Here is a 12,287-nt window from a genome sequence, read left to right as displayed (position 1 = left end):
CTCCAGCACCGAGGTTATCGACGTCCTCACAGGGCTGCAAACGAGACTCATTGCAATCTCCGACTCTTAACTCTTTCCCCAGAACCCCATGACAGTGAAGTTCCCCTCATCCTTCCCTCTTCCCCCTCCTTCCCCTCGCTCCTCCTTCCCCTCGCCCCTCGCTCCTCCTTCCCCTCGCCCCTCGCTCCTCCTTCCCCTCGCCCCTCGCTCCTCCTTCCCCTCGCCCCTCGCTCCTCCTTCCCCTCGCCCCTCGCTCCTCCTTTCCCTCGCTCCTCCTTCCCCTCGCCTTCGCTCCTCCTTCCCCTCGCCTTCGCTCCTCCTTCCCCTCGCTCCTCCCTCCTCCTTCCCCTCGCTCCTCCTTCCCCTCGCCTTCGCTCCTCCTTCCCCTCGCTCCTCCCTCCTCCTTCCCCTCGCTCCTCCTTCCCCTCGCCCCTCGCTCCTCCTTCCCCTCGCCCCTCCTTGCCCCTCGCTCCTCCCTCCTCCTTCCCCTCGCCCTCGCTCCTCCTTGCCCCTCGCTCCTCCTTGCCCCTCGCTCCTCCTTGCCCCTCGCTCCTCCTCGCCCTCGCTCCTCCTCGCCCTCGCTCCTCCGTCCCCTCGCTCCTCCGTCCCCTCGCCCACGCTCCTCCTTCCCCTCGCCCTCGCCCCTCCTTCCCCTCGCCCCTCGCTCCTCCTTCCCCTCGCCCCTCGCTCCTCCTTCCCCTCGCCCCTCGCTCCTCCTTCCCCTCGCTCCTCCTTCCCCTCGCCTTCGCTCCTCCTTCCCCTCGCCTTCGCTCCTCCTTCCCCTCGCCTTCGCTCCTCCTTCCCCTCGCCTTCGCTCCTCCTTCCCCTCGCTCCTCCCTCCTCCTTCCCCTCGCCCTCGCTCCTCCTTGCCCCTCGCTCCTCCTTGCCCCTCGCTCCTCCTTGCCCCTCGCTCCTCCTTGCCCCTCGCTCCTCCTCGCCCTCGCTCCTCCGTCCCCTCGCTCCTCCGTCCCCTCGCCCTCGCCCCTCCTTCCCCTCGCTCCTCCCTCCCCTTCCCCTCGCCCTCGCTCCTCCCTCCCCCTTCCCCTCGCTCCTCCCTCCTCCCTTCCCCTCGCCCTCGCTCCTCCCTCCTCCCTTCCCCTCGCTCCTCCCTCCCCTTCCCCTCGCCCTCGCTCCTCCCTCCTCCATCCCCTCGCTCCTCCCTCCTCCCTTCCCCTCACCCTCGCTCCTCCCTCCTCCCTTCCCCTCGCCCTCGCTCCTCCCTCCTCCATCCCCTCGCTCCTCCCTCCTCCCTTCCCCTCGCCCTCGCTCCTCCCTCCTCCCTTCCCCTCGCCCTCGCTCCTCCCTCCTCCATCCCCTCGCCCTCGCTCCTCCCTCCTCCTTCCCCTCGCTCCTCCCTCCTCCCTTCCCCTCGCCCTCGCTCCTCCCTCCTCCTTCCCCTCGCTCCTCCCTCCTCCTTCCCCTCGCCCTCGCTTCTCTCTCTGGAGTGGGGTTTGAACCCGTGACATTCTGACCCAGAGGCTGAGCCACGGTTGATAACAAAACACAAATACCATATTGATTGACCTGTGCATCATTTCTCCCCCCTACGGGTAGCCTTGTCTCTGTTGCTGGATCAGGCTGACCCTTGCCGATCATTCAACACTCTGACTAATCTCATTGCTGCCCCCTGTGCGGTGCCTCCTGCAAATACAACCAAGAGCGGGTGAAGTGACGCTCGGCCCAGGCTTTCTCTTCACCTAGTCTTGCCTTGCCCTCGCTGAGGATACTGCTGAGACCAAAAACCCAGGAGAAAAATCATAGGGGCGTTAAAAACTTGTGCGTTTTTTGTTAATTTTCTTTGAACACTTTTGTTTATTAATTATAAAATTATCAGCGACGGGGAAGAAAAGGCCGTTTGACTGACAGTCAAGAATCATCCAATCGGGTAATGAGGAGTCTGTTCACTTTCCGATTGGCCGTGGGAAGGCGGGGCATCGCGAGGATTGACATGTCGGGCGACCAATGGCGGGAGTGTGTGGGGGGGGGGGAGGCGGTTGGCGGCAGGAGGTCATGTGATGAAACCTCCAGGAATAAGCCCAACCAGAGTTGGGGGTGAGGGTCGACAGTCACCCAACCAGTGCACTGTGGGGAAATTGTCCGCTTTCAGGACCAAGTGCTCACTGATGATGTGAAGTGGAATTCAGGGAGCTATCTGGAGCAGAGTGAGATTACTTTTTCAGGTTTTACTTGCATTACAGTGAGTAAATGTTATTTGTTCTCTGCTTGTGGGCAAGACCCCATTTATTGCCCGTCCCTAGTTGCCCCTTGAGAAGGTGACGGTGGGCCTTCTTCTTGAACCGCTGCAGTCTGTGTGGTGAAGGTGCTGTTAGGTAGGGAGTCCCAGGAACAGCAACACATGTCCATTGGTGGTGTGTGAGTTGGGTTTTTGTTATTCTAATACCAGGAGCAAGCCAGGTGCAGGGCCGAGGTCCATGGTGTGCAGGAGACCACAAAGGGGTGAAAGGAATCTTGTAGCGAATCGGGATATTGGTGGTGAGGTGATGCCAAACATGGGTTTTAAAAGTGAGGTGAGGAGCTGTATAGTTTTGAGGTCCTGGGAAAGAAGGGGATGCACTGCCTGCAAAGGCAGTGGAAGCAGATTCAATAGTAACTTTTTTAACTATGTTTAATTTTCCGCTCTGTGACCTCTGTGCACAGTGTTATGTCGGATAAATGGCCATGTAATGGCTGCGGTTATTTCAGACTCTCTGGAACATTCCTTCTCGAGATATAACAGAAAGTACAAGAGTGTAATTGCTATAAATTTGCCAACGCTCATCAGGGATCCTCTGGTGTTCAGTTATACAACGTACAAGTACACCACCTATCTCACACACGCATGGTCCATCTCTTCCCTCTCCCGAAGACTTTGAGCTGCTGGCTGGGGTACAATTCCACGGACCCCAGTTGCCCTCCATTCCCTCACCCGAGTGACCTGTGATCATGTGCGAGCAGGATAGTTAGACATGGGGGACATTGCAGCCAAACTTGATCCCCGCTCTCGGCCAAAAGACCCATCTGCGTCCTTCCCGTCAGGAATCACTGGGCAGCGATCAAGAGTAGGGAATTCCAGAGCTTGGGGCCTAGGTAGCTGAAGGCACGGCCGCCAATGGTGGAGCGATGAAAATTGGGGATGCTCAAGAGGTCAGAATTGGAAGAGCGCGGAGATCTCGGAGGGTCGTAGGGCTGGAGGAGGTCACAGAGCTGGGGGGGGGCGGGGGGGGCGTGGGGGGGGCAAAGCCATGGAGGGATTGGAACACGAAGATGAGAATTTTAAAATCGAGGTGTCCCGGGCTATGAGACTCAGCCAGTCTCTGATGATCTGGGAGTGGAGCTTTTCTCCCATCCAAAGAGGAAGCACCAGGCCTCTGCTGACCCCTCTCCCCTCACCTCCTATGGTACAACTGCCATCAATCTCTCTGAGTGGCAGGGTTTGTGGCTGCACTGACTGCAGGGGGTCCCAATCGTTCATGCCACCATCTCGCATTTCATTCCAAGCCATTTGGACATGTTGTAATTTGAGGTTGGCGTTCAAGTTTGGGGAATGTGTCGTGCTGAGGGGAACGGAGAACGTTATAGTCTCAGTCCTGGCAGGTACCCCAGTGCTAAATTTTGTGTGACCAGTAAGGAATAAAAAACTTGCATTTATACAGCGCCTTTCATGACCTCAGGATGTCCCAAAGCGCTTCACAGCCAATGAAGTACTTTTTGAAGTGTAGTCACTGTTGTAATGTAAGAAACGCGGCAGCCAATTTGCACACAGCAAGATCCCACAAACGGCAATGTGGTAAATGACCAGATAATCTGTTTTTTAATGATATTAGTTGTGGGATAAATATTGGCCCAGGACACCGGGGAGAACTCTCCTGCTCTTCTTCGAATAGTGGCCATGGGATCTTTTACATCCACATGAGAGGGCAGACAGGGCCTCGGTTTAACATCTCATCCCGAAAGACGGCACCTCCGACAATGCAGCACTCCCTCAGTACTGCACTGGGAGTGTTGGCCTGGATTATGTGCTCAAAGTCTCTGGAGTGGAGCTCAAACACACGACCTTCCGACTCAGAGGCGAGAGTGCTACCCACTGAGCCACGGTTGACCAGTCCCCCTTCAGGCTGTACTCTGGGTGTGTAACTATACTACAGCCAGTACTTGGTGTGGTTTCACTTCTCTAACGCTGCTGCAATTTGCTTTTTCTTCAGGGCCGACATGTCAAGACGGGACAGCTCGCTGCCATCAAGGTTATGGACGTCACTGGGGTAATGTATCTCTCTTCAGTCAGGCTGGGTTGCTCCGGGCAGGAATCTACATGACTTGTGATATTGGAGAGTAATGCACGCAGGAGTTGGACTGGGTCAGGACCCTCTCTTGGCCCTCTTCCTACTCCATGTCCTGACATGATATGGCTGGCCCAGCTCCCTCCCCCCTCAGTCCCGCTCCGAGTGCCAATAGAAGGGATTCCCACCGCTGCGAACCGTAGGTGGGCGTTCTTACGAGGACAGGTGTTCTCGCTACGGTGAGGGCGAGGGGCAGGTTCCGTTGGCGCAAAGAACGGCATTGAGGGGGGAGGGGCTTGGCCTGGTTCAATGTGGTCCAGATCGTTAGCAGGAGAGGGGGATGGGGGAGGGAATGGGTGGCAATGAAGGGGAGTGCGAAGGGAGGGGAGAAGCTGTGAGCGTCTCGTTGGGTGGGGGAAGGGCACGAAAGAGGACTGGCGTGAACTGGGAATTTGAAGAAGGATGTAAATTTAATTGGGGAGGTGGGGGGAGGACAGTGCTAACTTCAATGAAGGGGCGGAAGAAGAGGACAATTTTGGACTGGGTTGGAGGGGGAGAAAAGTGGCAGTATGAACCGGGAGAGTTGGCAGCAGAGAGTGTCTCTGAAAGGGGGGGTGTTGGATGTACAGTACTGGTGGGTACAGGTCTGTCATTGTATAACACTGGGGTACAGTACTGGTGGGTACAGGTCTGTCAGTGTATAACACTGGGGTACAGTACTGGTGGGTACAGGTCTGTCAGTGTATAACACTGGGGTACAGTACTGGTGGGTACAGGTCTGTCAGTGTATAACACTGGGGTACAGTACTGGTGGGTACAGGTCTGTCAGTGTATAACACTGGGGTACAGTACTGGGGGGTACAGGTCTGTCAGTGTATAACACTGGGGTACAGTACTGGTGGGTACAGGTCTGTCAGTGTATAACACTGGGGTACAGTACTGGTGGGTACAGGTCTGTCAGTGTATAACACTGGGGTACAGTACTGGTGGGTACAGGTCTGTCAGTGTATAACACTGGGGTACAGTACTGGGGGGTACAGGTCTGTCACTGTATAACACTGGGGTACAGTACTGGTGGGTACAGGTCTGTCACTGTGTAACACTGGGGTACAGTACTGGTGGGTACAGGTCTGTCAGTGTATAACACTGGGGTACAGTACTGGGGTACAGGTCTGTCACTGTATAACACTGGGGTACAGTACTGGGGGGTACAGGTCTGTCACTGTATAACACTGGGGTACAGTACTGGTGGGTACAGGTCTGTCACTGTATAACACTGGGGTACAGTACTGGGGGGTACAGGTCTGTCACTGTATAACACTGGGGTACAGTACTGGGGGGTACAGGTCTGTCACTGTATAACACTGGGGTACAGTACTGGTGGGTACAGGTCTGTCACTGTATAACACTGGGGTACAGTACTGGGGGGTACAGGTCTGTCACTGTATAACACTGGGGTACAGTACTGGGGGGTACAGGTCTGTCACTGTATAACACTGGGGTACAGTACTGGTGGGTACAGGTCTGTCACTGTATAACACTGGGGTACAGTACTGGGGGGTACAGGTCTGTCACTGTATAACACTGGGGTACAGTACTGGTGGGTACAGGTCTGTCACTGTATAACACTGGGGTACAGTACTGGTGGGTACAGGTCTGTCACTGTATAACACTGGGGTACAGTACTGGTGGGTACAGGTCTGTCACTGTATAACACTGGGGTACAGTACTGGGGGGTACAGGTCTGTCACTGTATAACACTGGGGGACAGTACTGGTGGGTACAGGTCTGTCACTGTATAACACTGGGGTACAGTACTGGGGGGTACAGGTCTGTCACTGTATAACACTGGGGGACAGAGATCTCAGAGGGTTTTTTGGCTTCCCATGGAGAAAAGATGGGAAGAATGTTTTGTCCTCCTGTGGACGTTGCCACCCCCGCCCTCCCCCGCCCCTCCACCACTTGCTGCCGCCTCAGTTCAGTGATATCGACTATAAGGTCTGCTCTGTCACCCGTTGCTCATCGATTGACCTACAGTCCAAGTGTCGGTGAGCTGGAACAGGCTTTGTGCTTTATGTGGGACCAGTGAAGCGTGTGTTTATATCTGTTGCCGCTGCGCTTTGCCCCTGTCAGATGCCGGGAGATGAAGCAATCTCCTTCCAATAGCTTCTCCCCCCCGCAGCCATCTTTAGAAATCCAGGGAGACATGACGGAAACATTATTGTTCCAACGCAGCAACATCACCGAGTGTAGATTACGGGCCTGTCATCTCCCGACATTTCAACATTGCTCTGCCTGCAGCCTTAATGATGGTCCTGGCTCTGACAGCGCTGGCAACATTGGTCTCCAGTGAAATATCTGTAATTATGTCGTCACTCATTCACTCTTTAACTGAGAGAGGGGCCGACTGCCTTCGATTCTTAGCCCGCCTTCCTGATCGAAGGAGCCCCAAAGTTGATTTGAGATTATTGGGGTGATGACAACTCGTGAAGAGACATCAGCATCTGATTGGGAAGCTCTTTGCGGAGAATAAGTAAAGAACTTGCATTTATATAGCGCCTTTCACGACCTCAGGACATCCCACGGCGCTTTACAGCCAATGAAGTACTTTCGAAGTGTAGTCGCTGTTATAATGTAGGGAAACGCAGCAGCCAATTTGCGCACAGCAAGATCCCACAAACAAAAAGTGAGGGAGAGTGAGAAAGAGGAAATTTGTATTTATATAGCACGTTTCACCTCCTCAGCACTTCACAAAAATTGAATTAATTGGTTGTAAAGTACAGTCACTGTTGTAATGTAGGAAGCGGGCAGCCAATTTGGGCACAGCAAGATCCCACAAACAGCAGTGTGGTAATGACCAGATAATCTGTTTTAGTGATGTTGGTTGAGGGGTAAATATTCGCCCCAGGACACCGGGGAGAACTCCCCCTGCTCTTCTTCAAAATAATGGCTGTCGGATTTTTTTACGTCCACCTGAGAGGGCAGACGGGGCCTCGGTTTAACGTCTCATCCAAAAGACGGCGCCTCTGACAGCGCAGCGCTCCCTCAGTACTGGCACTGGGAGTGTCGGCCTGGATTATGGGCTCAAGCCTCTGGAGTTGGGCTCAAACCCACGACCTTCTGCCTCAGAGGCGAGAGTGCGACCCACCGAGCCACGGCTGCCACCTTGATGATGGTAGTGATCTGAGTTCACTCTGGAGGATATATATTGCTGGATAACACCAACCTGAACAAGGGTTAAGAGGGACTTAAGAAGTAACTACAATAAAAGAAATTGCAAACAAAGAACGAGCCAGTTGGAGCTGCTGAGAGTTAAGGAGAAAATTTTCCACTGCATCATCTGACCTCCCCGAAGCGAGTGAGCTGTAATTGGGCGACTAGCCTTGGCTGTGTTGAACTCTGGCAGACTGGACACGGTTGGAGAAAGAGCATCAATCTACTGAAGGCCACTAATGAGAAAATTAAAACCGGCTAACCATTAAAACATAGACCTGGAACATCATCTCAACTCCAGGTCAGGGTCCAGGGGATCGCTCGAGCAGCGAAACACCAGCAACATCTGCAGCGCAAAGAATACGGGGCGGGAAAAAAAAAATCATCGAGTCTTTGATCCCAACTTCAACCAGTCAAAATTCTGAGTGTGAAGCACTTCGGGGCGTCCAGAGGTTGAGAAAAATGATGTGAGAAATGTCAGGAAGCATTTCTTCACACAAAGGGTGGTGGGAATCTGGAACTCTCACCCCCGCCCCCCCGCCTCCCCCAAAACTGTTGAGGCTGGGGGTCAGTTGAAACTTTCAAAACTGAGATTGATCGATTTTTGTTGGGTGAGGGTATTAAGGGATACGGAGCAAAGGTGGGTGAATGGGGGTCAAGGTACAGATCAGCCATGTTCTGATTGAATGGCGGAACAAGCTCGAAGGGCTGAATGGCCTCCTCCTGTTCCTACGTTCCTTCTTAAATCGATCCTGAAGGGAGCCATGAGGGGACCAGCGGTTTCCCGGTGAGGGGGAGCTGGGTTGCCTGGCGAGGTGGTGGGGGTTGCCTGGTGAGGTGTGGGGGGGGGGGCAGTTGCCTGGTGAGGTGGGGGGGGGGCAGTTGCCTGGCGAGGTGGGGGGGGGGGGCAGTTGCCTGGCGAGGTGGGGGGAGGGGCAGTTGCCTGGCGAGGTGGGGGGGGGGCAGTTGCCTGGTGAGGTGGGGGGGGGGGCAGTTGCCTGGCGAGGTGGGGGGGGGGCAGTTGCCTGGCGAGGTGGGGTGGGGGCAGTTGCCTGGCGAGGTGGGGGGGGCAGTTGCCTGGTGAGGTGGGGGGGGCAGTTGCCTGGTGAGGTGGGGGGGGCAGTTGCCTGGCGAGGTGGGGGGGGGGCAGTTGCCTGGCGAGGTGGGGGGGGGGCAGTTGCCTGGCGAGGTGGGGGGGGGGCAGTTGCCTGGCGAGGTGGGGGGGGGGCAGTTGCCTGGCGAGGTGGGGGGGGGGGCAGTTGCCTGGCGAGCTGGGGGGGGGCAGTTGCCTGGCGAGGTGGGGGGGGGGGGCAGTTGCCTGGTGAGGTGGGGGGGGGCAGTTGCCTGGTGAGGTGGGGGGGGTGCAGTTGCCTGGTGAGGTGGGGGGGGTTGCCTGGTGAGGTGGGGGGGGGGGCAGTTGCCTGGTGAGGTGGGGGGGGCAGTTGCCTGGTGAGGTGGGGGGGGTTGCCTGGTGAGGTGGGGGGGGGGCAGTTGCCTGGCGAGGTGGGGGGGGGGGCAGTTGCCTGGCGAGGTGGGGGGGGGGCAGTTGCCTGGCGAGGTGGGGGGGGGGCAGTTGCCTGGCGAGGTGGTGGGGGGCAGTTGCCTGGCGAGGTGGGGGGGGGGGTTGCCTGGCGAGGTGGGGGGGGGGTTGCTTGGCGAGGTTGGGGGGGGTTGCCTGGTGAGGAGGGGGTCGGAGGTTGCCTGCCGATGGGGTGCTTGGGTTGCCTGGTGTGGAGGCCCGGGTTTCCCAATGCACCAGCTGCCCACCAACCCCTCACCCAAGTGCCTCTTCTTCATGTGTCCGCCCGGGCGCCGATTGTCGACCACCTCTCCAATCAGGGAGGGGGTGCAGCAGCTGCCCATTGACCAGATGTCTGTGAGTCTCCTCCAGCTGTGTTTGCTGGAGAACGACCACCCAATGCAGTGAAACAATAGACTGTAGCCTTATTGTGATCAAGGGGTTGGAGGGAGAGAAACAGGTGAAGCCGGGGCTGGGACGTGCCCTGTGTCTTTTATTTCTCCCACATTTCCTATCCTCCTCTTAATGACCTAACCGAGAGGGACGGTTACAACAGCAGCTTGCAGACTTCAGACTTCCTCTGTCCTGACCCACTTCATGTGGGAGCAGGACGGTTGACCACTGGCAAACAAGAACAACCACCTGCATTTATATAGCGCCTTTAACTTAGTGAAATGTCCCAAGGCGCTTCACAGGAGCGATTATCAAACAAAATTTGACACCGAGCCACATAAGGAGATAATAGGACAGGTGACCAAAAGCTTAGTCAAACAGGAGCGTCTTAAAGGAGGAGAGAGAGACGGAGAGGTTTAGGGAGGGATTCCCAGAGCTTGGTGCTTAGAGGGCTGAAGGCACGGCCGCCAATGGCGGGGCAATTAAAATCCGGGATGGACAAGAGGCCAGAATTGGAGGAGCACAGAGATCTTGGAGGATTGTAGGGCCAGAGGAGGTTACAGAGATATGGTTGGGGGGGGGGTCGGGGAAGGCCCTGGAGGGATTTGAAAATGAGGATGAGAATTTTAAAATCAAGGTGTTGCCGGACTGGGAGCCAATATAGGTCAGCGAGCACAGGGGGTGATGGGTGAACGGGACTTGGTGCGAGTTAGGATACGGGCAGCAGAGTTTTGGATGAGCTCAAGTTTACAGAGGATGGAAGATTGGAGGGTGGCCAGGAGAGCATTGGAATAGTCAGGTTTGGAGGCAGGGATGAGGGTTTCAGCAGCAGATGGGCCAAGGTAGGGGCCTTGATGTTACGGATGATACGTCTATGGTGAGCTCTCTCCTGTCCTCTCTCAATGTCCTTGCAAATGCACCTTCCAGCAGGGAGCACTGGGTCGTGATGAGCAGGATTGACGGCTTGCTTTTTCTGCAGCATCCTCAGGACTGAGATCAACTAAACTCCAGACCTCTAAACCTGGTCTGTGTATCTCATTTGCAAAGCAGTACATAGGAACAGAAGGAGGCCATTCAGTCCATCGAGCCTGTTCCACCATTCATTTAGGTCATGGCTGATCTGTATCTGACCCCCATTTACCCGGCTTTGCTCCATATCCCTTGATACCCAACAAAAATCTATCGATCTCCGACCAATTGACTCCCAACATCCACAGCCTTTTTGGGGGAGAGAGTTCCAGATTTCCACTCCCCTTTGTGTGGAAAAAGTGCTTCCTGATTTCACCCCTGAACGACCTGGCTCTAATTTTAAGGTTATGCCCCCTTGTTCTGGACTCTCCCACCAGAGGAAACCATTTCTCTCTATCAAACCTATCGAATCCTTTTATCATTTTAATTACCTCGATTAGATCACCCCTTAATCTTCTAAACTCGAGGTAATACAGCCCAATTTTATACAACCTGTCCTCATCATTTAACCCTTTAAGCCCCGGTATCATTCTGGTGAATCTGCACTGCACCCCCTCCAAGGCCAGTATATCCTTCCTGAGGTGCGGTGCCCAGATCTGAAGGCAGTATCTCCAGATGGAGTCTGACCGAAGCTTTGTACAGCTGAAGTATCACTTCCTCACTTTTGTATTCCAGCCCCCTCGAGATAAAGGCCAACATTCCATTAGCCTTTTTGTACCTGTCCACCAGCTTTTAGTGATTTCTGGACTTGGACTCTCAAATCCCCTTTGCCCCTCCACAGTTCCTAGTTTCTCACCATTAAGAAAATATTCCGATTTTGTCTTTCTCAGATTCAAAATGGACGTCCTCACACCTCCCCACATCTGCCACAGTTTTGCCCACTCACTTAGTCTCTCTGTCCTTTTTGACTGTGCCTCCTGACTTAGTGACTGGGCTGAGGCCTGTCAAAGTTTTTTAAACAGCGTTGTTTACAAGCACTTTATGTCATTCTGAGATCGAGCTCCTTCCAGAGCCGGTTTTGTTCTAGAAAAGCTTCTTTCTTTACCCAGATGTTCCCGAGCAATCACATGACTCTCGTCCTCCTATAGTGGAAATACATTCTTTTCACCCGTAAAAATTGGAGGGTGAAGGAAAATGGTGAGGCTGCAACAGGAAGTCGAGTCCAGGAGAAGGAGCAGGAAGTCTGGTTGTTTGCAGGAAGGAAATGGGTTTTATGCTGCAACACCTTCGTAAAATAATTCTCCTCATGACGCCTCTGGTTCTTTTGCCGATCACCTCGAATCTGTGTCCTCTGGTTACTACTACTGGAAACAGTTTCTCCTGATTTACTCTATCAAAACCCTTGACTGTTTTGAACACGCCTATCAAATCTTCTCTTGACCTTCTCTGCTCTGAGGAGAACAATCCCAGTCTCTCCACATAACTGAAGTCCCTCATCCCTGGTACCATTCCAGTAAATCTCCTCTAAGGCCTTGACATCCTTCCTAAAGTGTTGTGCCCAGAATTGAACACAATTATCCAGCTGAGGCCTAACCAGTGTTTAATAAAGATTTAGCATAACTTCCTTGCTTTTGTACTCTATTCCTCTATTAATAAAGCCCAGGATTCCATATGCTTTTTTAACAGCCTTCTCAGCTTGTCCTGCCACCTTCAAAGATTTGTGTACATACACCCCCAGGTCTCTCTGTTCCTGCACCCCCTTTAAAATTGTACCATTTAGTTTATATTGCCTCTCCTCATTCTTCCTACCAAAATGCATCACTTTACACTTCTCTGTGTTAAATTGCATCTGCCATGTGTCTGCCCATTTCACCAGTCTGTCTCTGTCCTCCTGAAGTCTGTTACTATCCTCTTCATAGTTTACTACATTTCCGAGTTTACGTTGAGTTTTCCAGCTCGATTTGAGGCCTTCTCCT

General features: G+C 54.2%; 1 protein-coding gene across 5 annotated transcripts in view; it reads left to right on the top strand.

The window, feature by feature from the left end:
* Window positions 1-12,287, top strand: part of LOC137331230 (traf2 and NCK-interacting protein kinase-like) — a 177,805-nt gene that overhangs the window by 66,641 nt on the left and 98,877 nt on the right. For all 5 annotated transcript variants that reach the window (XM_067994871.1, XM_067994870.1, XM_067994867.1 and 2 more), the window contains exon 3: window positions 4,203-4,259. In XM_067994871.1, the coding sequence (XP_067850972.1) occupies window positions 4,203-4,259 (57 nt within the window). The remainder of the gene's footprint in view (window positions 1-4,202; window positions 4,260-12,287) is intronic.

The sequence above is a fragment of the Heptranchias perlo genome, chromosome 13, assembly GCF_035084215.1.
Source record: "Heptranchias perlo isolate sHepPer1 chromosome 13, sHepPer1.hap1, whole genome shotgun sequence".
Classification (NCBI taxonomy): Eukaryota; Metazoa; Chordata; class Chondrichthyes; order Hexanchiformes; family Hexanchidae; genus Heptranchias; species Heptranchias perlo.
Note: the sequence above shows the minus strand (reverse complement) of the source record. Positions and strands in the feature narration are given on the sequence as shown.